At 51.1% G+C, this 26,344-nt stretch overlaps 1 protein-coding gene and 1 long non-coding RNA gene across 5 annotated transcripts in view; one reads left to right on the top strand and one right to left on the bottom strand.

Moving 5' to 3' along the window:
- Positions 1-3,013: 3,013 nt before the first annotated feature.
- Positions 3,014-14,820, bottom strand: LOC147824473 (uncharacterized). The gene is made up of 2 exons (XR_015442296.1): positions 12,554-14,820; positions 3,014-12,219 (listed from the first exon to the last, which is right to left on the bottom strand). It is a non-coding gene; the product is annotated as an uncharacterized LOC147824473 (long non-coding RNA).
- Retreg1 (reticulophagy regulator 1) overlaps positions 14,654-26,344 on the top strand; it is a 123,773-nt gene continuing 112,082 nt past the window's right edge. The window contains exon 1 of one of the 4 annotated variants that reach the window (XM_087189437.1): positions 14,654-15,247. In XM_087189437.1, the coding sequence (XP_087045563.1) occupies positions 14,679-15,247 (569 nt within the window). In that variant the 5' untranslated portion in view covers positions 14,654-14,678. The remainder of the gene's footprint in view (positions 15,248-26,344) is intronic. The other 3 variants (XM_021258630.2, XM_087189438.1, XM_021258632.2) reach the window with 3 other exon arrangements.

Below are 26,344 nucleotides of genomic sequence, written 5' to 3'. Positions count from 1 at the left end.
AAGTCCTGGGATTACAGGCGTGCGCCATCATGCCCACTCAGCTTCGCTTTGCTTTTCAATTTGTGGTTGGTGGAATCCATGGACCCAGAACCCAGGCTTGGGAGGCCCAGCTGTCCCTGCTCACCAGACCCTTGGTCTCTCCGCCTGTCTCGGACTCCTTTTCCTCCCACACAGCGTAGAGGGTAAAATCGCACAGTTGTGAGGACTTGAGGACCCCTCACCCAGACACCCTGACTACAGTGGAGTTCGAGATGCCCTGGGGTCCCTGCAGCCCAGAACCGGTAGCCTCAAGGAGGAAGAGGAAGGTGAGCCCTTTCTCCTCCCACCGCTCTGAGGCTGCCACACCGAGTTAGAAGGGGGGGCTCAATCAAGCCCTGGGGCCACAGCACCCCCAGAACGAAGGGTTTGGCTTGGTGTCATTTTCTTGAGACAGGGTCTCACTGTAATTCAGGCTGGCCTTGAACTCTGTGTAGCTTGGGCTGCCCTCAAACTCCCTTCGATCCTCCTGCCTCAGCCTCCCTCGTGCTGGAATTACAAGCATGTGCCACCGCTCTAGGTTTTTGTTTTATTAGCTTATGTTGGCAGGGTATAATAGTTACACTCTCTCTGAGGAACTGATATGTATATATGTGATCCCTTACCCACCCTAGAAGAACATAGGTTCACAGCAGTACCCTGACATGCCAATAACTTTGTCTGGTTTTAACATTTTATTTAGACATAACTGTAGACTGCCAGGTGTGGTGGTGTAGACCTGTAATCCTAGCACTCAGGAGGCTGAGGCAGGAGTTTGAGGCTAACCTGGGCTACATAAAGTAGTGAGTTCAAGGCCAGCCTGAACTACATAGCGAGACCCTGTCTTAATAAATAAATAAATCTGTAGATTGAGAGGAAGTGGGAGCAGAATGCCCGAGAGAAGAGGCCTGTATACCCTCACTCGGTCTCTTGTGAGAGCGGTATCACCCAGACAGCAGCGTCAGCCTCCTTCATCCAAAGCACCCGTTCCAGTGCTGTAGCATTACACTTGCGGGTGTGTGTGAGGTCAGCAGAGTGACTGAAAGTCTGAGGAGCCAGGCGGGTGTAATCCTAGCACACAGGAGGCTGAGGCAGGACAATCACTGCAAGTGTGAGACCAGCCTGTGTTACATAGTTCAAAGCCAGCGTGGACTGCATAACAAGACTCTGTCTCAGAAATTAAACAAGCAAACCAAAGAAGAGTTTAGCAACATTGTTCCCTGTACTAATGTGGGAAATAGAAAATGTATGTAATAAACTATAGAGATTTTCAGAGGTGGTGCTGAAGATCCCACCTGATTTCTTTCTGCTGTTTAGAACAAAAAGGGATAAGCTAAAGAAATAACTATAAAGGACCTACCTGACGGGTAGTGCTGGGCTGTTCTATTAGGATTACACTAGAAAAAAAGCCAGAATAAGAAAATGCATTCCTAGATAGGAGCAAAAACTAATTACAAAATGAACTATCCCTGAACTCGGGTCCTTACGCTTTCGAGGCAGGTGGCAGAACCACTGAGCTAAATCCCTGGCCCACAAAATGAACTTTTTAAAATGATACCCTTTACAGTGTTACCAAAAACATTTAATATCTTTTTAAAATCTAAGAAATAATTACATCCTCTTTGATCAAAGCCCCTGGAATTTTTAATGCTCCAGTCTGAACTGAGACATAAGTTAATTCACAAATGCATATTAAATAAGTGGAAATCACTATGATAGAAATATTAGTGAGTCCTAACCAAACAGACGCATTGGTAGATGGAGGCCGGGCTTCATAACCGAATTTTCCTTTATGCAGCTGAGGAAGCTGAAGGCCTGGATTCCAACTCTGAGGGTCCTCGAATTATGTTAAGTGTAAACCAGCAAAAGATTGATGCATCAGCTGTCATCAAAACAATACATCCCTCCTGTCAGACAGGCAGGCTCCCTTGCTGGCTGGTAGAGAGTTCCTGTTTGAAATGTTTTACGTTGTGTTTTAAACCAGCCAGTCTTCTGTTATTACTTGGTAAAATCATGAATTTTTTAAAAAGTCAGTTTCTGCTGCTATTCAGCGAGCGCACGCTCCCTCCCCGGAATGACCCGTATGACGAGCACAGGAGTTGCACGCTGGCAGCTGCCTCCCAGAGCCCCTGCTCCCTTCCATTCTGCACAAGTGGTTCTCAGAGCCCCAGGCACCTGAGGAGCTGACGGGACACCCAGGTTCAGAGCCACCACCAGTGAGAGGACATGGGCAGTGAAGGTGTGTGTGAAGCTGGTGCCATGAACGTTCCCTTTCACGGTGCTTCATTCTCCGTTGTGAAGAATAACTGCCGGCCAGGCGTGGTGGTGGACCCTGCACTTGGGGTTGAGGCAGGAGGGTCACAGCAAGGAACTTGGTCGCAATAAGACAGCGCCATGGCCCTTCAGAGTGCATCTTTTATGTACCACATAATCTGTACTCTTACACGGTCACAATCATACCTATCAAACTTAGCAAGAATCTGCTCAGCCGGAAACATTTATTTAGATTTCATAAAGAATTTATAGAGTATGTATAGTGTAATTAGTTGCTTTAAGCAAACCAACTCCTACACTTTCACTACCTAACAGTTAAAGATGATTTCTCGCTTATGTCACAGTCCAGCCGTGGTCTAACCCGGCCGGTGGTAATTATTTCTTGTGGTTATCCCTGGGCCCAGGCTGGCAGAGGCTCTGTCTTCTTGGATATCTAGCTGGTAAGGTCACTGTGGGCCTGAGCATACGGTATCAAGAAGGGGACTTCCACTTAACCCCCGACCGGAAGTGACGTCACTTCCACTTCCGGCCCACCAGCAGTAACCGGTCAAGTGGGGTTGCTTCTGTGCAAGGGATGCTGGGAAGATTGGGGAGTGTGAGGCCTTGGTGCATAGTTTGCCGTCACCTCCGCCATGTGCCCTTCTGGCTAAGAAATGTTCATGAAGACTTTTCCCCAAATACTGTACAGAAAACCTTTGCCAGGCATAAAAGAATACTCACGAAGTTAATGCAAAATTTTATCAAATTACCGCATCCCTAGGACAAAACAGTGAACAGACTGCTAGGCCTGTATCATCAGAGGAAAGCAAGGACAGGATCAGGAGCCCATAAGAAAGCCACAGTGCTTTGTCCCGTGGCCAGACCTGAGCCTTTGTCTGGGCCCAGGCCTGCTGGCAGAAGACTGCATCCCCAGGAGGAACCCTGCCACACCACAGCTCACATGTGAGGACCTGGGTCTCCAAGGTCTGCCCCAAAGAAATCGACTGGTGTCTGGACTCAGGAATACCCTGTCATCGTAGACGTGATACACAGAGACAAATCACCATCGTGGGCCCCATTAGAGTAGGGCAGTACTGGGGCTGTTAGTTAGGACATGGAGACTGCCCCAGGCCCAGGTTACAGCGGGTCTGCGAGTTCCGGTCCAATGGACACTTGGCCTGGGCCCCAAATGCAGAAGGAAGATAGGGATGCTTCGTAGTTGCACAACCTCACATTGGTTCCTGGCCTTAGCGTAAGACTGGAAGTGGAGAAGACCCAGATACACTAAGTGGCCTGACTTACAATTGAGCTCTGTTCTGGGAGAACTGTTTGTAAGTTGGATTTGTTTGTAAGCCAACAAAGTAAGTCTTACACAGTCCACCTGTGAAAGTTCCCAACTGGAATATTCGAAGGTTGGGGACTTACTATACTTGGAAATGAAACTCCTCTATTACCAAGACAGTGAATCCAAGACAGTGTGGCTTCCTGGGGCAAAGAAATTAGTGGCAACTCTGTGTTAATCATCTTCATGTAGCTGGAACAGAATACCTGACACCTATGACCTAAAGAAGGAGAGGTTGGGGCTGGGGATTTAGCTCAGTGCTTCCACCACCTGCCTCCTAAGCGTGACGTCCTGAGTTCGATCTCCGGTACCAAAAACAAACAAGAAGGAGAGGTCTGTTCTGGTTCACATTTTATGGATTCAGTCCATAGGTGGCTGTTTCTAAGGCAGGCGTGGCGTGGTAGGAGGAAATGGCAGAGGAAAGATGCTCAATCCGTGGCAACCAGGAAGCTGGAGAGAAGGGAAGACCAGGGACGAGGTCACACCCGTCCAGCTGGTTACCCAGTGATCCCCTCCAACCAGGCCGACACCCCAGCGGCACATGCAGCTGTGACCTAATCCGCTGATGAGTACAGCACCCCCCATCCAGTCACCTTTCAGGGTCGCCACCTCTGAACACATGAGACTTCCGGAGGACACCCTAGATCCAGATCCTGATTCCACTCCTGACTCCCACATGGCTTCTGTCCACCTTATTATGTAAAATGCACTCGGTCCATCTCTAAGAGTCACTGAAGTCTTAGTTTCAGCAGTGCCAAAAAGCAAGTCAAAAGTCCCCTCTGAGCCTCAGGGCAAACTCTCAGCTGTGAGCCTCTGTGAAAGCCAAGAAAGTAGATACTTCCACCCCACAATGGTGCAGAGTAAACAGCCCCCTTCCGACGGGATTGTCAGGAACTGGACCAGAGCAAGGCCAAGACATGAAGTCCTGAAGCTCAGAGTCTACCACCCTGGGCAGGGGCTGCAGCCAGAGGTGAACTAAATCCCAGAAGAACTAGAACACACAGAGACCCGATGATCTCACCATTTAATTCACAAGTCGGGGCCCTGAAAAAAAACCAGGTGGACTCTGGGAGATGACAATGGACTACAACAAACTCAACCGAGTCACAGTCCCAATGCTACCTGCTTTGTAAGAGGTGGCATCATTGCCAGGTCAGAAGAGCATGGCCTGCTGGGAGTGGTAGCACACGCCTATGATCCCAGCACCCGGGAGGCTGAGGCAGGAGGATCACCACAAATTTGAGAACAGCCTGGGCTGCACAGTGAGTTTGAGGCCAACCTAAACTACACAGACCCTGTCTCTAAAAACAAAAACAAAACAAAAGAATGTGGCCTGAACACGCTATGTGTGGTGTAACAGATGGAGTCCTGGTTTCATAACTAATTTCAGGTGAGCTTAAATAAGAATATACAACAATGTCTGAAGACAGGAGAGACATGTAGGATTATTTCTTCAGATAGTCATATAAATAAAACTTAATAATGCCTGTAATAATAAATGATTCCTATGGTACTTCTGTGGCAAACTCAGTAATTCAGACTGAGGCCTAGGATCAAGGGGAAGCAAAACTTGGCTTCACGTTTGTTCCTGCCCCTGCAGCCTTGCTGATTTCTCTTCCGCCCAAGAAAGACCAGACAGACTCCACTTTCATAACTTCCAACAGCAGCCTTCCTCTGCCCCGTCGCTGGGCCTGCTGCAGGATCTGTTTCTGCAGAGGCTGGTTCTCCCCTCTGCTTCTCAAGGTCCCCATCCCTGCCAGCTCCAGCCGCAGCCTGGAGTTCCTAGACACCAAGAGCAGCCAGATTGCTCCGGGCTCTGCACCACTGGGCCTCCAGTGAGACCTCCCTCCCTTTTTTTTCCCTCTTTGGTTTTTTGAGACAGGGTCTCTCTATGCTATCCCTGAACTCATTGGCGATCCTCTTGTCTCAGCCTCCCAAGTGTTGGGACCACAGGCCTGCGCCACCGCCCCCAGCTGTGAAGGTGTTTGGAAGAGATTAGCAGTGAATCTAGGTGGGTGGAGCTTGCTGCCCGGATGCGGGAGCCGCACCGCGCCCTGCTGGCCACCAGGGCTAGCACAGCCAGGCCCTCCTCCCGCCTCGAAGGCGGCCCGCCCCAAGTGTCCAGCGCCCCAAGACCGAGGACTGGGAACTGCTCTGTCTAAACTCCTGCGGGCCTCTGTGCGTCCTTCACGCGTGTCACAGCGCACCTCGGGTCTTCTCTTCGGCCTCTCCCGTGGCTCTGTCCCCAGGATACAGTCCCTCGTCCGGTGTTCCACCCGGGTCTGCCCTGCGCTGTCGTGAGATGAAGCGAAGAGAGTCCCGACCCCAGCGCTTGGCGTCCTCCGCTGAATCCCCTCCAGTTCCTCTGTCAGGTGTCCCCAACTCTGCTGTCCCCCAGGGTCCATGGCTCAGCCCTCAGCCAGTCCTGTCGGCCCTGTCTCCCAGCAAGTCACCATCCACCGATTCTCTCCACCTCACCACACCCTGCCTGCTCGACTCCTGGCTCAGGCCCTTGTCAGTGACCAGAACAGTCTGTTAAAGATCAAAATTGCGCTGGGTGTGGAGGGGCACACCTGTAATCCCAGCATTCCAGAGGCTGAGGCAGGAGGATCGCCATGAGTTCGAGGACAGCCTGAGATACCTGGAGAGACCCTGTCTCAAACAAACAAACCAACAAACAAGATGAAAATTGGACAATTGGACGAAGCCACTTCTTGCACAAAATCCATTGTTCTTTCATCACCATTTGGAACTTTGGGTGTGTCACAAACCTCACTGACTGCCTGTCTTCCTTCCTGAAGTCTCCACTCCAAACCCCTTCCCTGTCTGCCCTGCATTAAAGCCCCTCTTAAATCTAATATCTTATCTTTTTGCCCTGTTTTTTTGTTTGTTTTTTGTTTTCTGAGACAGCGTCTCGCTATGTAGCCCAGGCTGGCCTTGAACTCAAGGCGATCCTCCTGCCTCTGCCTCCAGAGCTCTGAGATTACAGGTGTGTGCCACCACCCCAGGCTTGAATGAATTTTTACTGTTTCGATTTTATACCCGCCATGGCAGAGACGGCCTTGGTGTTGGCCTCTGTATCTGGCCTGGTTTAGGGGCCTTGCTTGGCTGAAGTTCAGTACAATAAACTGGAGTAGAAGTGCTAAGCTCTGTTCCCGGGAAAGTGAGATGCGATTTCTCGTGCTGTCAGATGGGTCCAAAGTGTGGGGTTCTCCTCGCTGACCAGGCAGGCGGGTGCACAGGAAGGAGAGCTCTGTCACCCAGGGCAGTCCTGGGGAAGAGGAAGCAGCAGGAAATGGTCTTTTAAAGCCATTTTTAGAAGAGCTCTCTCATGCTTCTGAAAAACATTTTTTTGTTGTTTTGAAAATTTTCAAAGCCACATAAAAGTTGAAAGAATGATACAGCGAACACCGGATGCCAGGAATCCGAGTATAGGTTCACATCTTGCATGCCTACTTCCTGTCTCTATCTCTGTGCGCGCGCGCGCACACACACACACACACACACACACACTTCCCTTCTGCTGAGAGCAGCTGCCTTCAGGGCATTTGACCCCTAAATGCACCACACAACACAGACGTCTTGTACCACCACCATTAGCACACCTAAGAAAACCAGCGTTAATTCCACAAAGGCACCCGACAGTCTGGACTCCAATTTTCCTATCTTTTTTTGAATTTTGGGGTTTTTTTCCATGAGTCGGGGCCTCACTATGTAGCCCAGACAGGCCTCAAACTCATGGCCACCCTCCTGCCTCAGCCTTCAGAGCGCTGGGATTACAGGTGTGCATCAGCATGCCCAGCTCCATTTTATCTTTTGAAACTCACTGTGGAGTCACGAATTTTTTAAAAATTCAGTATATCATTCACCAGGATGACTCCTTTGCATTCGCAGTTTCCCACACTAGGTCCATGGCGCCCCCTGCACCCTGGCTGCTGCGTCCTTTGGAGTTCAATTATTAACAAGCCCGTGGAAACGTCTCAGCCTCTGGCATGCAAGATGTTCCCCGTCAGACCTGGTGTCAGCTAATCCTCCAAGGTGCCCCGGGGTTTTTTAGCAAAAGAGGGGACAGAAGAGAGGCCAGGAGAAACAAAAAAGATGCAGATGTAATACATAAATACATACATGGACCGACTCCCCAGACGCATGTAATTAAGGTTATTACTACGTCTCACAAACATACGCTAATGAACAAATAAAATCAAGATGCTAAAACTGAGCCAGCCAGGTATGCTGACACACACCTGGAATCCCAGCACTCAGGAGGCTGAGGCAGGAAAATCAAGGCCAGCTTGGGTTACATAGTTAGTTGAAGGCCAGCCTGGACTATGTAGAGAGACCCTGTCTCAAACAAATAAACCAAACAGAAAGATGAGCTGAGTGTGGTAACATAAGCCTGCGATCCCAACACTCAGGAGGCTGAGGCAGGAGGATCACCACAAGTTCAAGGCCAGCCTGGGCTACATAGTTCAGGGCCAGCTTGAACTACAAAGCAAGACCCTGTCTCCAAAAAACAAAAACAAGACAAAAGCAAGGCACGATTTGAAGACCAGCACTGACTTCCTGGGAAGCACAGAAACAGGGCAACTACTATAGATTTATGTGATTAAGAGGCAACTTAATTACCATTATTTCTCCCCATTTTTGAAGAATAAAAACATTCAGGACAAAAGAAATACTCTCCAGATTTGCAGAAGAGAAACGATTTCCCTTATTTTGAGTTAATGTCCATACTGACTTAATGAGCGCATTCTATGCAATGTTTTCCTCGGATTGTCTTTAACTTGTTTTAAAAAATGGTATGATCGGGCCAGGGATTTAGCTCAGTGGCTCCACCACCTCCCCCACAAGCGCAAGGACCCGACTTTGATCCCTGATACCAAAAAAAGAAAAAAGATACAATCTTCAAAATAAACTCTCAAAATGCCAGGAAAAAAAGGAAAAAGAAAAGAAACACTGAGGCAGAGGCGGGAGGGTGAGGGAGCAAAGAGCTTAGTTCATGGTGGCCGGGTAGCAGCGCCCAGGGGAAGGGACCCCAGCCAGGCTTCCATGCCTGACACACCGGAAGTGAGCCCTGCCAACCCTGCACTTACCGCCGCGGTCAGCCTGGGGCTGGAGACTCGGGGATGGGCGGGGACAGGCAGGGACTCAGCGCTGTGGACAGGCTGGTGGTAGCAGAAGGCCCATAGAATTTACCATCCACATCCAAACACATCTGAGTGACCACACAAGGTGGGTGTCTGGTGCACACTCAGGAGGCTGAAGCAGGAGGGTCACAAGTTAGAGACCAGTCCTAGGCTACACCGCAGGACCTTGTCTCAACAACCAAACGAGCAAAACAGCAACAAAGCCGATGTGAGGCTACAGGCCCCCTCCCTGGTCACTCCAGACAGACAGTGCAGATGAGTCCAGAACCACGGCTTCTCCAGTATTTTTGACATCATGCCTACAGGTCCCTGCAGTTCACAGAGCAGCTGTCGGTGCCCCTCCTGTGTGGCAGTCTCTCTGTGACCCTCCCCTGCACTGGTAGGAAGCAACTGTGGCATGGGGGTGGGGGAGGGGAGGCATTTCTGGGGAGTTGAGAAGCCGAGATGCCGTGGACGGGATCTTGCTGTGTACCCCAAGCTCCTCTCAAACTCACAGCGATCCTCCTGCCTCAGCCTCCCAGGTGCTGGGAGTACAGGCATGTGCCACCATGCCTGGCATGAAGAGGGATAGATTTGGTCTTCATCCTCTGCTCCTGCACAGAGCTTCTAAATCCCTGGCAATCCCAGAGTGACATGGGTGAAAGGCCATGGAGTGTGATGCCAGGTGTGGTGGCACATCTGTGATCCCAGCACTCCGGAGGCTGAAGCAGGAGGATTGCCATGAGTTCAAGGCCAGCCTGGGCTGCATGGTGAGCTCAAGGCCAGCCTGGACTAGTGAGGCTTTATCTCAAAAAAAAAAAAAAAAAAAAAGTGTTGTAAGTTAAAGTGGTTCAGAAGTAGAGAGAAAGCATCAGCTTTCAGTGAATTAACCTACAGGCTGCTGTCCCCCCCGGAACTGTGAACTGCAATAAACAGAACCTTAGCTTTTCCTTGATGGTCCAGAAGTCACCTGCATCTTGCAGTGCCCTCCCTGGCTGTGCAGTTTATTCCAGGTCGAGAGGACACACGTCTCACGGTCCGATGGCAGCCCCTACAGCCCCTGTTACAGCGGGAAGTGAGCCTCATCTTGTGCCTGATTCCGATGAGCACAGTAATAGGCAGGCCGTGGCTTCAGGCTCTTCATGCTGCTCCCCGATTCTAAGTTGAGCACAGGGAGACCCCGGAGACTGGACTCGGGGACCTGGATCTGAGACAATCGTGCCCCTGATTTGCTGGGAGAATGGAAGCCATGTCGCATTTTCCGGGCCCCCAGGAAGCTGGTGTTTCAGCTCTCACTTTCTGGTGAAAAGCAAACTAGCAATGCAGAAACCCACAGTCTTCGAGATCTGTCCCCTGCTCGCGGGACTGTGTGGAAACATCGGCCCTCAGTTTCATAACTTTCTTTCGCCGGCTGTGTTCATCCAAGCGTCTTCACCCTACCATGGGGCTAAGGCCGATAAAGCCATCTTAAATTGAGAATATGCATAGCCAGTGTACCACACTACTTCCCTCTAGAGCGAGAGAAGATCAAAAGCCAAGATTCAAAGCGGGGTTTCTCCGGAAGGGGTATCTTTTTTGTTTACTTGTGTTTGATTATTTGTCTTTGTCTTTGTTTATTGAGACAAGGTCTCCCTATGTAGTCCAGGCTGGCCTCAAACTCATGGTATGATCCTCCTGCCTCAGCCTCCTGAGTTCGGGGATTACACCACCATGCCTGGCCTGCCTGGCATCCTCTTTGTCCCACTGGAAAGCTGGAAAATCTCGGTTGAGCCCTGCTGAGTCAGACCCCATCTGTTCCCGTACAGCGAGCTGGCCTGGGCCTCTGGGTCCTTCTCTTTGGTGCCTCTGCCCAGTCCTCACACCGCCCTCCCTCAGCCTCGACCTGCCCCTGGCCCAGGCCCCTGCGGGTCCCCGAGCGCAGCAGACCCTCTGACTACCTTCTTCCGCCCTCTGGCGCTCTGTCCCGTCCGTGGCTGCGAGCCCCCGGGGAAAGCAGCAGCTCTGCAATTCTCCCCGTCAGCCCACCTTCCACCTTAGTGTGGCTGCAGGACCAGGACATTACACAATGAGTGACTACGCCAGCCGGCAGCAGGGGAGAAATAGGACTATACAGGGCCCAGGACAAAGCTGCCCGCTGGGCCAGGACAGTGCTTAGAAGCCGGACTGAGGTAGAGGATGTGTGGGGCGTTGTGCGCCCGGAATCCCCAAACTCAGGAGGCCGAGGCAGGAGAACGCTCCAAATTGAGGTCAGACTGGACCACACAATCTCAAACAAAAAAACACAAAAAGAAAACAAAATTTAAGAGCTCGCAGGGCTTAATCTTGGGACTCAGGGGCCCTTGCTGATGTACGTGCGCGTTCACGCGCCCACGCCGGCGGGGGCTGTGGTTTAAACGGACCGCCCTGTCCTCATGCTGCGCCCCCTACTCTTACGGGGTCTCTGGAGGCACACCGCCTTCCCTCCTGCCCTACCCCTCCCAGCGGACCTCGGGAACAAGCAGGCCTTCTCCGGGCGCGGGGACCAAGCCCCGGAACTCCCTGTGCCCCAGAGCCGCCAGCCCAGGGAATCTGGGTTATAAATTATACGGCTGCAGGCGCTATGTCCTAGACGGACACACTGTGACCATCCTTCTTTTCAATGAATTTTTTGTTCAGTACTGAGAATGGACCCCAAGGCCTTCACACCGAGCTAGATCCCCAGGCCTTGTTTTATATTTTATTTTGAGGCAAGCCTCACTAAGTCACTAAATTGCCCAGGCTGGGTTCAAACTTGCAATTATCTTGCCTCAGCTTCCCAGAAGCGCTGGGATGAGGCCAAGGATTTAGCTCAGTGGTTCCGCCGCCTGCCTCCCAAGCGCAAGGTCTCGAGTTCGATCCCTGGTATCAAAAGAAAAAAAATAAAAATTAAAAAAAAAACACCTCAGTCACTAGCTCAGTGGTTCCCAGAAGCTCTGGGATCACAGGCCTGTACCGTCATATGTAGCTCAGTTAAACACTTTGAATCCTTAAAAAATCCCTTTTGGAAACTGGGTGTGGTGGTGCACACCTATGACCCCAGCACTTGGCAGGCTGAGGCCGGAGGATCACTGCAAGTTCGAGGTCAGCCTGGGCTACACAGTGGGTTCAAGGCCAGCCTGAAATACATATACGGTGCCGGTCTCAAAAAAAAAAATCTTTTTTGGGTATGAAGGAGTGAGGTTACCCCAAACAGCTGACCACCTTCCTGGTGTGACCCTGTCCATTCCGGTGAGCACATTCCATGCGTAGAGAACACCAGGTGAGTGGAGCCTGCTCCATGCCTGCCCCCACACGCAGGACAGACGGCCCAATAGGGACCTGGTGGATTCCCTCTGGAAGCAGGGCTTGGAACCAGGTCAGAGGGGGAGGGAGACGGATCTGGTCCTGCTTCCATTTGTTCTGTCCATGCTGGGATGCCACATTATCATGGATCTGTGCTGGGAGCCAGCTGCCTAGGGGCTCTGGCTGTGAGGAAAACACGTGGGGGTTAGGAATGTACAGCACAGTAGGATTGCTGCAATAAAATTAGCAACACAAAAATTCTCCTGTGGGACCAATACAAAATATCCCAGGTGCAACTGGCTCTTGTGTTCAAGGAATCACGCAAGAGCCTAGTTTGGGATCTCAGCAGGAACCATTTTAAGGGAAAAGCGGTAGCATTGGTACAATAGCCCTCCTGCTCTGCCCTCTCGGAGACCTCCCACAGTGAGGATTAATTATTTATCCTTTTCCTCTGGGTTACAGAGCTTTCTGCCTACTTTCAGTGGAGCCAGGTGAGTGGCCTCTTTTAGAGCCATACCTGGCATCGGGACGTTTTCTCAGCCTCCAGCGAGGAGCTTCTATTTTCTAAACTGTCGCCTGCATTCCCTGCTGCAACCGTTGTCTCTCCTGTTTGTTCTGATGCTTTCCTAGCGTTCTGGCTGGCTTTTCTCAGCTGGACAGTGTCAGGTTGCTGGCTTAGCAGTGCCAACTGCTTTTTCCCACAGCCGGCCAAGCAGAATTCAGCAGAGAAGCTTGGAGGGAAGGTCACCCATCGGGGTCTGAAATATAGCATGTTCTTGAAACTGGGGACCGTTGTACCGCAGTCTGGATGGGCATCATCTTTCTGTGCTGAATAAATTACTCCAGCATCACAAAGATAATTAGACAAAGAAGGAAACAGTAGCACTGTTCCTGCCTCTTTGCCGGCCTCTGCTCCTGCCACAATTTGCCAGCAATTACCAAGGTCAGAAGAGGTGAAAAAGGCAGAAATTAATCAAGCCTTTTATGCAAACGAGTTCTGCACAGTGGAGAAACTGTGATAATTTGAAGAGAAAGGAAGCACTTTGCACAGCATAGCCATTTGCAGACCGATTTATGGTGTGTGAGAGGTAGCAGGAGCTGGCAGCCCCACAGGGCGGGTGCAGCTTAGCTTCTGTGTGTCTGCTTGTCAACAGGTCCTGCTTCTTCAGCGGCTCCTGACCAGTCATTAGAATGCAGGGGGGCAAGAGGGACCCAAGGAGTCTTGCAGATGCGTTTCGGGGAGCCTGACGTGGGGCCTGACCGAGGGGACGCTGGCTGCCCTGTCCTCTGTCTGCACTTTCAGCAACAGAGGCAGCCCTGTGTCTAGCCAGGGATTTTAGAAAACCACAACCCCCAGTGGGCGGGATCAAGAACTAAGCAAAGACCGAATTGCAAAGTAAAAGCATCATTTATCTTTCCAAAGCGCCTCTGCTAAGGCCAGAGGAAGGACCTACACCCGGCAAAAGATAGTCTTTTGTGGAAAAAACTACCTCAGTTGTTTCCACATTACTTTTTCATTGCTTCCCAGGCCTCTTTCCATAAGGGTGTCAGACGGATACTGCTAAAAAGGTCAGTTGGAAATATCAGATTAAGAACTAAACCTCCTAGCCCGGCATGGTGGTACACGCCTGTCATCCCAGCACTCAGGAGGCTGAGGCAGAATGCTTCGAGTTCAAGGGCAGCTGAACTACATAGTGAGACCCTGTCTCAAATAAATAAAAACCCAAACCTCCCATCACCGGTTGGTCATTCAAGGCCCTTGGTGAGGTCCCTTCTCAAAGTGCACCCCTCCAACTCCACAGCGTCTGTTACGCTGAACCCCGAAGGAAAGACTGTCCCTGCACCCCCACCACGTACTTCCTGGGCCCTACATCGGGGGGCAGCCATTTGGCTCCAAATGCTCAGCCACCTCATTCCTCTGGCCCTTCACCAATGCTGGATGCCCAAAGTGTTATTATTATTATTACTTTTTTTGGTACCGGGGATTGAATTTGGGTCCTTGCGCTTGCACAGCAGGTGACGAAACCACTGAGCTAAATCCTTGGCCCAGTGTTACTTTTAAGTTTTTATGTTTACGAGTACACATGCACAGTACATAATGACTTCTACATCTCTTTCTGTCCCCAACCTCACTCCCCTCTTACCTCTATCTCTCAGTTCCCTTCCTATTGAGAAAGATCTATCTCCCTGCTTCCTCTTCTTTATCTTTTATTTTGCTCTTTGGTTAAACTTTGGGTTTCTCATAGAGGAACTATGCGATAATTAAGCTCGTGTGTCTGATTTATTCCATTTAACATTATGGTCTCCAGGTGCATCCATTTCCTACAAGAGACCCAGGTTTTGCAAGACCAGTTTAGTAAGGAATCTTGGTGATGTACTTGGTGATGATCTCACCATAGCCCTTGTCACCGTTGCCGTTGGTGCCCCTTGGACTGTGAGCCTCCCGTGGGTTCAAGCCATATCCTAGGAGCTGAGCAATGAGCTGGGCATACAGTAGCTGCTCAAGAAACTGTAGCAGGAACTCCGGGAATCTACCCTACGCGGGTCCCAGCATGCGCCTGCAGCGTATCAGTGAATTCTTACAGATACATACATAGAGGTCGGTGTTGGCCTCCCAGACAGCGTTAGGGAACACTGAGGCAATGGGCTTTTCTGATTGGTTTGTTTTGAAGCAGGGTCTGCGTAGTCCTGGCTGTTCTTGCACTCACTATGTGGCCCAGGCTGGCCTCGAACTCGCGGCGATCCTCCTGCCTCGGCCTCCGGAGCGCCGGGATGACAGGCACGCACCCCCGCGCCCGGCCCGCTTTCCTCGGTCCGGCGCCCGCGCCCCGCCCTCCGAACCTGACCGCACCCACTTCCCGGGCGGCGCCCCCGCCCGCGGGCTGACGTCACAGCACCCAGTCGCCGGCCGAGCGCACCCCGCGCCGCTCCGGCCCCATCCCCGGCCCCGTCCCCATCTCCGTCCACGTCGCGGCCCCGCTGCAGCGGCGAAGATGGCCAGCGCGGCGCCTGGGGCCCCGGGCCCGGAAGGACGCGCGGCGGCGGCGGGGAAGCAGGGGGAGCGCGAGGCCGCGGGCCCGGTGGCCGCCGCGGTGGCCCGGCTGCTCGGGGAGCCCGGGCTGTGGCTCGGCTGCCGCGCCCGCGAACTGCTGAGCTGGGAGAGGCCGCTGCGCAGCCTGCTGGGCTTCGCGGGCGCCAACCTGCTGTTCTGGTGAGGGCGGCCGCGAGGGGGCGCCGCGTGACCCGGGCGGGCGGCGGGGGCGCCCCAATCCCCCCCGGACGCGCGTGGCCATGCACGGCTGGCCCCGGCGTGCGCCTGTCGGGCCGCGGGCCTTGCGCTTGCGCCTGCACCCCAACCCCGAGAGGCGCCCCCACGGGTTCAGGTCGGACTGCGCTCCGGAGCGCTGCCTGCCTCAGCCACCGCACGGCACGGAGTGGTGTCCCCCCGAGGGCGGGGTTCCCTGGCCTCGCTCCCTGTCCGCAGCCTTCCGCGGGGAGGGGCAGCTGTGGCCCCCGGGAAGGTCGCCCTCACCTGGCCCCGGTGACCTCCTTTGTCCCCCCGGTGCCCTCTTCGCCGGCGCAGCCCCAGTGCCCCGTGCGGGGCGGGCAGTCTCGCGGCGATGCCTTGTGACCCCTCGGAGTTGGGAGCTAGATAAACACGACAGCTCGGGCCGCAGGGGGATTTTGCACTGAGCTGCCGCGGGTGTGGGTCTCGGGAGCCACGTGATCAGGGGCTTTGACATCGTTCTCTCCTCATTTTAAATTTCATGTGTTTAAAAAGTAACCAATAAAGTGGCGCAGTTCAGAAGCTGGAAGGGTGGAAACTGCACCTTTTGCAGATCTCTCACCTCAGCCCTGGGCTACCCAGTCTCCTGCCCGAGGCGCTGGTGCTGTGCTCCTCGTGTGTCTTTAGTGCATCTCTGAGCAAATACACACTGTTCTGTTCTGTTCCTCTTCCAAGTTGGAGGCCACTTTCTCTTCCTTTCCCAGCTGCCTAGAAAGAGTTCGTAAGGAGCTCTGCAATTAACCTATCTCGGGTGGAGCCAAGTATTCTAAGTACTTTTGCATATGCCGGTATTTTGTAGGACAGTTTCCCTGAAGTGAGTCACTGGGTCAGAGGGGATGTGTACTTGGAATTTTTATCATTTTATTTATTCTTTTTTGAGACAGGGTCTCATGATGTAGTCCAGGCTGGCCTTGAACTCACTGTGTGGCACAGGTTGGCCTCGAACTCACAGCAATCCTCCTGCCTCAGCCTCCTGAGCGCTGGGATGATTACAGGTGTGCATCACTCTGCCTGGCTGCAAAAACTTTTTTCTATGATGTATTCTTTAATAATATCTATGGAAAAGAATGTGTTTGGTATGAAATCATCAAAAGGCATGTGGGAGTTATTGGGGGGTGGCTTTCACCCATTTGTGTGTGACTGGTGAACAGTGAGTAGGCCCCCATGTCCAGCATCTGTCGGGTCCTGTTTTATTTCTCCTCCGCGTGTCTGCGGCCCGTGCTTGTGTGTTCTTTAATGGGACAGTGACACACTTTTGCTCTAGTTGCTTGTGGGTTATGGTGCTTTGGGGTTTATGTCTCATTTCTCTCCTTCATCGAAATATTGGTGTTTTTCTTCCTTCAACATTGTTCTGGGGTTAAAACATTCTCAAGACCGGTAAGTTTTTTCTTTTAAAGAATGTGTTTCTTTTCAAATGATGTTAAATTTCCCAATACGCAAACATTCTGAATTCCAGAAACTGTAAAGCTTTTATTTTCTGTGAAAAGCACAAAAGGTCAGTGTTAGAAATGTGAGAACCCAAATCTTGTCTTAAGCAGTGGGTGGTGTTCCCGCTTTAATTGGTATCCTTTCACTTTTGGGGAAATTAACTTGTTTGTTTTTGTTTTCTGAGACAGGGTATGTTGTTCAGGCTGGCCTTGAACTTATTGTGTAACCCAGGTTGGCCTCAAATTTGTGGTCCTCTTGCTTCAGCCTCCCCAGTGTGGGATTACAGGTGTAGTGATGTCACCATGCCTGGCTTTTTATACATATAATTTTGGGATGATTTAGTACCTGGTACTAGCAGTTGCTTGCAGGAATTTGAGTTTGACTCAGAAGTGCTGACATCTAGTAGCTGCCCTGTATCTGTGACCTTCTAGTGCATCAGACATTCAGATGTGGCTGTAGCAAAACACAGGAAAAGACAGGTGTGTGTGAACCAACTGTGGAAGAAGATTCAGGCAAGAAGAACTCATTTTGTCGGGTCTGGGGACATTGGCATTGTGGACGGGAGAGATCACGTGTCCTCAGAAAAGGGTCATGCTTATTCTGGGTGTAGTGGTGCACGCCTGTAATCCTAACACTCAGGAGGCTGAGGCAGGAGCATAACCACAAGTTTGAGATCAGCCTGGCTCAAGTGATCCTCCTGCCTCAGCCTCCTCAGTAGCTGGGACTATAGGTGTGTGGCACCACATCTAGAAGAAGAATTTCAACTGAAACAAAAGCTGAAATTCCATTTAAACAGAAGTTTTTAAATGTGCAAAACTAAAGAGAATTGATTAGGGACATAGACATAGGAGAGAAAATTTCAAAGAAAATAAAACATTCTTGAATCAGATGCATGGAAACATAATATGCATTCTTACCTGTATTTATGAACAATGCTAAAGTATAAATAAAGGTTAAAAAGTAGATATTCTGGGGCTGGGGATTTAGCTCAGTGGTTTCTCCGCCTGCTGCGTAAGCGCAAGGACCCGAGTTCGATCCCCGGTACCAAAAAAAAATTGATATTCACTCAGAGGTCAGAGAAATTTGATAAAATACATACTGCATAGCATGCCCATCTCAAAGATCAGGGTTTTCGGAACTGAAAGAGATTGGGCTCTCTGAGTTCTGTAGTCCTGGCCGGGGAGGGCCTTGATGTTACTATCACACTCATTTTACCAGTAAGAAACAGTTTCCAAGTTCTGAATTCTGAATTTTATTTATTGAGAAAAATAACTACCATATCCTCACAGCAAAGATAAACATTTTGACAGTCTCTTTCCCAGGCCTGCCCCTGGCTACGTGGTGCCCTCCCAGGGGCAACTGGTAGGTATTACAGTTGTGAACACAGTGTGAAATGGGTGAACCCAACAAAACCAGAAGTACAAGTTGGTTCTTGTTTTTAGGGAATCATCGTTTCTGGGTTACTGACAGTAAAACCCATATTCGCGTGCAGTCAAATGTACATAGATATCCAATCACAATGGCAGTCAAAATCTAGAATATCCCAAAGTGTTCTGGAATGTTCTGGAATTTTCCAAAACATTCTAGAATTTTTTGAATATTCTAAAATATTTTTTCATTCCATTGACTTTTGGGCGGTTCCTTTTTCCTATTACTGTCTGAGGAACTGATCTGCTTTGAGTCACGATCGATCAGACTTTTCTTTCACATGGTATGTATGATGCCTTTCGTGCTTGGCTTCATTTCCTCAGCATTGAGCTTTGAGATTCCCCCTTTGAGGGTCCCTAAAAGGGTTTTTGACCCTTTTCTTTGCTCAGTCCTATGACCATAACTTGGTCACCCATTTGCAGGTTGATGTTTCTTTTTTTTCTTTCTTTTTGGTACCGGGGATCGAACTCTGGTCCTTGCGCTTGTGCAGCAGGCAGAGAAACCACTGAGCTAAACCCCCAGCCCTGGGATTGATGTTTCTTGGAGTAGTCTCCGAGCTTGACTGTTACTGTCGAGGCTGTTGGCACAACTGAGGCAGGAATCTTAGTGTGAAGGCTCGGGCTTTGGTGAGGAAAGGGTGAGCTCTGACCCATATTTGGTACCACACGGTGGCTTTGGACCAGCGAGCGTGAAGCACGACGCCGCTGCCTTAAGTCGTCTTGCCTGTCACGACGCTGATGTGGACTGGCTTGTGTCTCAGCAGGCGCCACAGCCTTCTATTTGTGTAACTGTGAAATGGGGGACTTGACTTGCGTGCACTGAGCCGTCCCAAAGGCCCCAGCGTGGTTTATAGTCAGTGCAGAAGGCTACAGGCCCTCACTCCCCCTCGGGATGCAGCTCCCCTTCGCTCCCAGCACCCTTGTCCCCAGCTCCTTAGAGCCAGTGGCCTCCAAGCTTGGCCCTGGTGGGGTTAGGGATGAGGCTTCTGGCCGCACCTTCCCCTCTGAACTGCAGCCTCCATGCTTGGGGCTGAGCGAGACTCTGGGCTTCCCAGGCTCTGACACAAATGCGGGGTCACCTGGTGCTGGGAGCTCGCTTCCTAAGGCAACACTGCCAGCTGGCCAAGGTGACGTACCCCTCTCATCCCAGCCCACGAGGATTGCCGGGAGTTCAAGGCCAGCCTGGGCTGCATAATGAGACTCTGTCTCACACACACAAACACACACACACACACACACACACACACACACGCACGGCAACACTTCCATTGTTGGACATCTCCAACTGGTACACATTTTCCTTACGTGATTAAGGCCGCCTCTTGGACATCTCTGCAGCCCCAGTGTCAGGGTTTGTTCTGCTCGTGGTCCCAGTGCAGTCTCCTTTGTCCTAGCTGAGGAATCCCTGGCTCTGTCCACTCCACATTCCTGGTTCCCCCCAGATTCTCCTGGGGGAGAATCTTATGCCCCATTTGCCCGTCTGGATGGTAGCCAGTGGGATTTGGTGGCTTCTGAGTGTATAAAACTATGGCTAGTGTGACTTAGAAAGCGTACTTTGAATTAGTTTTGTTCTCTTTAAATGTAAATGTCAACAGCCACCGGTGGCTGGGGGCTCCTCCGTCCGTGTGTACAGCCCTGGACAGTAGTGATCAGCTGGGTCAGGGAGTCACATCTGTTCCCATAAACCCAGTTTTTATTGCCGTGCTCTATGTAAAGAACAGCAGGAGGCGATTAGGACTTAAGAGTTTCTAATATCGCAGAGTTAAGCTTATTGATTCCAGCACAGAGTGAGAGTCATGTGGGGAGAAGCTTGCTTCTGCTTGCACAGGTCTCTCTTCCCTCTGTGGACCGGTCCAGTCATGTTTCCTGCCTCAGGTCTGTCCCCTCGGGGTGGTCCTCAGACCACCCCACCTGGTGCTGGGGTACGGGGTAGACCAGAAGCCTGAGCTCTCAACTTGTCTTTGAGCTTTTCCCTCTGGTACAGGAGACAAGCTGGCCCCGTGCATCAATCGAGACCGTGAGTCACAGCTGTGAGTCTCGTGTCACGGCTCCAGGGCTTCAAAGCTTGGGACAAAGCGAGACTAGGGGCTGTGGGGTGGTTGATGAAGGCTTTGTGCAGTTTATTGTACAGACTTAGAAGAAAGCTGCAATTCTCCAAATGCGGTTAATGGCCAGGCTTTCACACTGGACAAACCCAGGAAGAGGTGAACGGGGAGACTCACCTTTCTCTGCCTGCTTTAGGAAGCAGAGAATTCATCTGCACCAGCCTGGGACTGAAAGGCGGAGGATCAGGAAGCTTGCTGAGCTGAGGTGAGCTGCCTGGTGTTCTTCTAGCCCACGCAGGGTGGGGCCGTTCAAAGCACTTACAAACTGAAGAGCACTCTGTCCATTAGCAGCAGCTCCGGCCGTTTCTCAGTCTTCAGCCTTTTCCTGGCGGCCACCTGTGACACAGTGGCTCTATGAGCTGTCGCAGACCTGGGTCCTGGCCTGGGAAACGCTGGGTGAGGACCCCAGAAGCAGGGCCCTTTGCCCCAGACTAATGCCTGTTCTCGGAACACCCCAGGCTTTGTCCTGTGCAGCAGGTGAGAACCCTGGAGCCGACTTTGAACCCGAATTTAGTGATTTTGCACAATCTTATGGTGGTGCTTTTTGGGTAATAACTGTCTCAGCTTCAGTTTGCTCTTCTGTCTCTTTATCCTGCTGTTGTAGCTGAGTGCTCCTAAGCGGTCCAGCGGATCCCAGTGAGGACTGGTAAATGAAGTGCACCCTTCTTCCTAGCTGCTTAGAATGGAAAGGTGACCCGGGGGACATGGTCCCACCCAGGGAGGGGAAGAGAAGCTGGTCAGGAGGCTGGGAATCCTGATGCAGGTGCTGGGTGCTGACCTGTCCCTTGGAGGCCATGAAGATCCCTAGGAAGGGAGCTGGGCCAGGGATTTAGCTCAGTGGCACCATGTCTGCCTGGCAAGTGCAAGGTCCTGAGTTTGATCCCAGTACCGAAAAAAACCAAAGTTCCCTAGGAAGGGAGCAAGGGGCCCTGGGATTTGCAACCCCAAAGTTGCTGTTTGGATAACTTAATCCCCAGATTTAGATGCTGATGAGACTTGGAGGTGCTCCTGATTCCATCAGTGCCATGAGAAGAAGGGAAAGATGAGCTGTCTCCCACATGAGCCATCTGGGAGGGCTGGACTTCCAGCCTCCCAGAGTGCAAAGTAAACCTGCGTGCCTTATAAATTATCCGGCCCATGGGATTCAGTTACAGCAACAGCAAACAGCCTGAGACAAGTAGCTGTGAGGATTATGGAGAAGACAGGATCTTCAGCCAGTCACTGGGCACTTGGTTAATGGATGGAAGTGTGGGCAGGGTATTAATGGACAGCTGTATTAATGTATATCTTCATATCTAGGAAGAAACATTAAAAACAGATACAGTGGGCTGGGGATTTAGCTCAGTGGTTTCAATTCCTGCTGTGCAAGGGCAAGGACCCGAGTTCGATCCCTGGTACCAAAAAAAACCAACAAAAAAACAGATACAGCTGGTCTGGTGGCATAGACCTGTAATCCCAGCACTCAGGAGGCTGAGGCAGGAGGATTGCTGCAAGTTTGAGGCCAGTCTCGGCTACATAGTGAGTTCAAGGCTAGCCAGAGTTACATAGTGAGACCCTGTCTCAAAAAAACAAATTAAACTAAACCAAGCCAAACAAAAAAAACCCAGACCAGAGGTACAGACACAGAGAGAGAACAGAGAGAGGAAGGGAGGGGAGTGTGGTTTTATGCAAATTTCCGAAGTGTGGTAGAAAGAGAAAGGTTGGGGCCACTTTATGAAGATGTTACCATGGGATTAGGCAGAGGGATCTGCACTCTGTCCAACAAGCATTCTCCGTCTGGCTCCCAAAAAATAAACACCATCATTTCCTCCCGTTCTCCCAAGACCTCCGTTACAAATGCAGCAAGGATTTATTGTGCATCCTCTGTCCGGCCCTGTTCTTGGTGAGGACCAGGGAAGGGTAGCAGTCGGGTGTGCAGAGGAGGGCGGTTGCTCCATCTGGGGCTATCGGACGCGGGGAGCTGAGCCCAGAAGTCCTGTGGGGAGGGACCCGGGCCTATGCCCCCCATGCAGGTCAAGCCAGGTATGGGGCTGGGTGTGTCGGGCCCAGGGGTCGCAGTTTGGAGAGTGTGGGGCATTGCTGGGGCGCATTTACTGGGGACGTGGGGAAGGCAGCCAGGAGACTGGTGACCCAGAAGAGCACCTCCCAAAGCAGGGTCACAGCATGGGGGAGTCCCCGGAGAGTCGCTCCCAGGTGACAGCTGCTGACATCCCTACCAGCTAGCACTGGACTTGCAGTTGTGCCTCCCTGGCCTTTGAAGGATCTGCTCCTTTTTGTTTGTTTTTTGAGACAGGGTCTTGCTATGTAGTCCAGGCTGGACTTTAACTCACTATGCAGCCCAGGCTGGCCTCGAACTCATAGCAATCTTCTGCTTCAGCCTCCTGAGTGCTGGGATCACAGGTGTGCGCCTCCATCCCTGGCTCTGGTATTTTCTCATAATGGCCACACCAGGAAAGGCATCCCCTCTCTCCCTGGTGCCTGGCTCCAGGGCTAGGCTCTGTGGACCTGAGAGACGGGCGCAGCCATGGTCAGAGTGGCAGGTCCTACGATTGCCCTGCAGGGCAAATGTGTCCCCGGCCCCAGGTCGGGCACCCGAAGAGAGGCCAGGGCTTCCTGGGGAAGGATATTGGCAAGGCACGGACGACTCCTGGGGAAGAGTGCTGCATGGAGCTGTTTTCCTGGCTTTTTGTTTAAGCCTGAGTAGCCGAGATTCCAGGTGTGGGCCTGTAAGACCGAGGGCCTTACCAAATGCTCCAAGGAGCTGACTAGTGAAGCACACCCCGGAATCCCAGCGGTGCCTTCAGAATGTAAGACCAAGAGCCTTACCAAACGCTCCGAGGAGCTGACTACAGCGAAGAACACCCGGGAAGGAACACACCGGACAAGTTGGAAACAGACCTTTATTAGTCTGGCCAGACGGCACTCCCAAAGCAAAATAGCTTAGAGAGGCAGCTGGCTCAGAATCCGAGGCTGTTTTTATAGGGGGTTGAGGGGGAAGTTAACATACAGAGTTAAAGAAAAGGGGACAAAGGTTAGTGGTCGACTGTCACATATGGATGGTCAGCAGACATCTGTAGTTTGTTCTAACAATTGTGGTGCCCGGAACATCAGTTCTGGGTAAACAAAGAGTTGAGTAGTTTACTCTGGGACTCTAGGTCTGTTACAGATCCCTATCTAGCGTCCCTAAACTAACAAGCATCTCCATCCATTAACTCACATTTTAATCACAATGGGGCTGGAGAAAAAGGAACAAAGGTTATGCAGTCCCACAGGCCACCATACCTGGCTCAAGGTGTGTATTTATTGTAATTAATTCATCTTTGTGGTACTGGGGATTGAACCCAGTCTTTGCACTGAGCCACGTCCTGGACCCTGTTTGTAGGGAGCAGGGGAAGGGGACATTACCAGCACCTCTGCAGTAAGTCCTAGTCTCCTGTGAGCCACGGCAGCACACGGCGAATTACAGGAAAGGTAGACAAATGAGACTGAGAAGAAGCTGAGCTTTGGGTCTGATCAGTGCTGCTCTGGGTGGCAAAGACAAAGCCCCCTACCTTGCAGCACCTTTTATTCAGTACATGGGAAAACAGAGGTAACAAGTGAAATGCAGAGTTCAGTACTTCACATTGGGATAAACAAGGTGTAACAAAAGGCTGGGGGGCGGTGGAAATCTAAGAACAATGAGGAGCTAGGCAGATGAAGATTTGGTTTCTCCCTGGCGTCTCCCACAGGTGTGGTCTTGTCCTGGAGATTCCAGCATGGGGGGGTGGGTGGATCACTGAGGTCTCAGTTGTCACCAGAGGCCGAAATGCAATTATGTCTGGAATGTCCTAGCTGGGCTGTAGGCAGGAGAACTAGGCCTGCTCAAATGATTTTTCCCTAGAATTATGTAGCATTGCTTCCAACACCTGTTCATTTTTTATGTTGAGACAGGGTCTTGGTAGGTCACTACACTGTCCAGCTGGGCTTGAACATTCAGTTCTCTTGCCTCAGCCTCCTAGAATGCTGGGATCACAGCCACTGTGATCAGCAAAAGGTACTGAGCTTGGTGTTTCGCTAGCCCCCGGGGTGTTACAGGGAGTTTCCTGCTGCTCAAGCTAAGATGAGCCTGTTCCATGTATTTATCATTACACACCTGCTTTTAGAAACTCAAACTCGTAATTATTTTCAGATTTTGCTGAGTGATTCACTGTGGTACTCTTTGTTCTGCTGATCTGAACTTGTTTGGAAAAGATTTTTGTCTCCCGGCTGAAGATAGCAGCATTCAGTGAAAATAGCCTGCTCAGGATGCAGTCCCTTCATGCTCCCGATAGAATGTGGAACAAAGATTCTCTTGGGGGAAAGAGTTCCAGCCACCCACGGGCTGTGGCCTCCTACCCACAGAGGCGGCATGGACCTTTTGTCCCCCTTTCCCCTTTGTTTTTTTTTGAGCCAGAGTCTCACTATGTAGTTCAGGCTGGCCTTGAACTCACCGAAGTCCTCCTGCCTCGGCCTCCTGAGTGCTGGGATTACAGGCATGCAGCACCACAGCCTGGCTGGCTTTGCCCTGTTTGACAAAAGAGATGTCTAGGCTGGATAGTTAGGTAATTTGCCCCAAATAACAGGATGGGGTGGAGTGAGGGTTCCAGCCAGGTCCTTGTGCTCTGGCCCAGTGGACCAGACAGGCAGCAGCACCCCTGCACCCTGGGGGCTGGGCTAAGTCGAGTCTCAGATGCAAGTACCAGCTCCCTCCGTACTGCTCGCTCTCTGCTTCAGGCAAAGCAGTCAGCAGATTTTTCCAAGTAGAAGCTTGGCATCCTGTGCCTTTGACCCTCTAGGGCCTCCCCCGCCACCCTTAACATCTGTTTGTTATCCAGCCGGGTGTGCATTTCTCTGAGCTGTCAGGTGGCTGTTTGCCGTTTCACTTCCCTTTCATATTTGTCCCTTTGGCCCCAGGGTGGCTGTTTGTCTACAGGTTAAATGTCCTGGGGACTCTGGCCTGTTCCGATGGCTGCGTTCTGTGGAACGGCATGTGGCAGAGGGGTGCTTTGGGATTGGAGCTGGGTGAATTTCGTGGAAATGACCTGTTGTCTTTCAAGACAGGACCTCGCTGTGCAGTCTAGGCTGGCCTTGAACTCAGAGTGATCCTCCGGCCTCCGCCTCCCAAGTGCTGGGATCACAGGTGTGCGCCACCATGCCCAGCTTTGTCTATTGACTTTTCTAAGTAGTGAGATTCTTAAGATGCCATGTCTGGCTTAACAATCTAAGACATGAATTTCTCCCCTGCGTGCCAGTTCACACGAACTCCTCCTGCCCTGCCTCCCTGGTAATTCTGTCGCAGTTTTGAGCACGCACTGTTCAGACGAGAGCTCCACAGAGCACCAGGTCTTGCTTCCTTTCTGACCCGAAGTCACTTCACTGTCCCTCTTCAAACTGTTTTCTGGTTAATCTTTTAAACCCTCTAGTGTACCTGGAAAATTCCCTTCCACAAAGGGCACCCGCCAGGCTGCCGTGGTGGTGTCCCGATTTCTTCCGGTTTGGGGCCTGGGGTCCTTGTACAGGACAGTTTTTTTCTCTGGAAGCTTCTGGAATCTCCTCTGTATCCTGGATGTTCTGATATTTTGTAATACAGGCCTTTCCTTGTCTTTTTACATGTTTAAATTTTTAAATGAACCCTCTCATCTGGAAACATGTGTTTCAGTTCTGGAAACATTTTTAAATTTTTGATAATTTTCTTTTTTTTTTCCTTTTGTGCAAATCTTACTGCTCAAACATTGGACTTTTTTAATCGCTCCTGATTTTCTCAGTTTTTGTTCCTATTTTCATCTTTGTTTTCTGTTCTTGCAGAGAGATTCTTTGATCTTTCAGTGACTTCAAATGTGTTGTCTCAGTTGTGGATCTAAGGCATTTCCTCCATGTTTTATTTTCCTCTTTAGAATGCACTTGTTTTGGCTGTTGGATTTGGGGATCTTGGATTTTTATCCTCCCTGGGGGCTTTGGGGATGGTTTATTTGAGGTCTTCTTGCATTTGTTCTGAGTTCCTTATGTCTGTGTGCTCTGAACTGTTAGGTGTTGGAGGTTTTTCT

Source organism: Heterocephalus glaber, unplaced genomic scaffold (assembly GCF_053883595.1).
Source record: "Heterocephalus glaber isolate CG9 unplaced genomic scaffold, H.glaber_assembly_v1.0 deba00001538, whole genome shotgun sequence".
In the NCBI taxonomy this organism is placed as follows: Eukaryota; Metazoa; Chordata; class Mammalia; order Rodentia; family Bathyergidae; genus Heterocephalus; species Heterocephalus glaber.
Note: the sequence above shows the minus strand (reverse complement) of the source record. Positions and strands in the feature narration are given on the sequence as shown.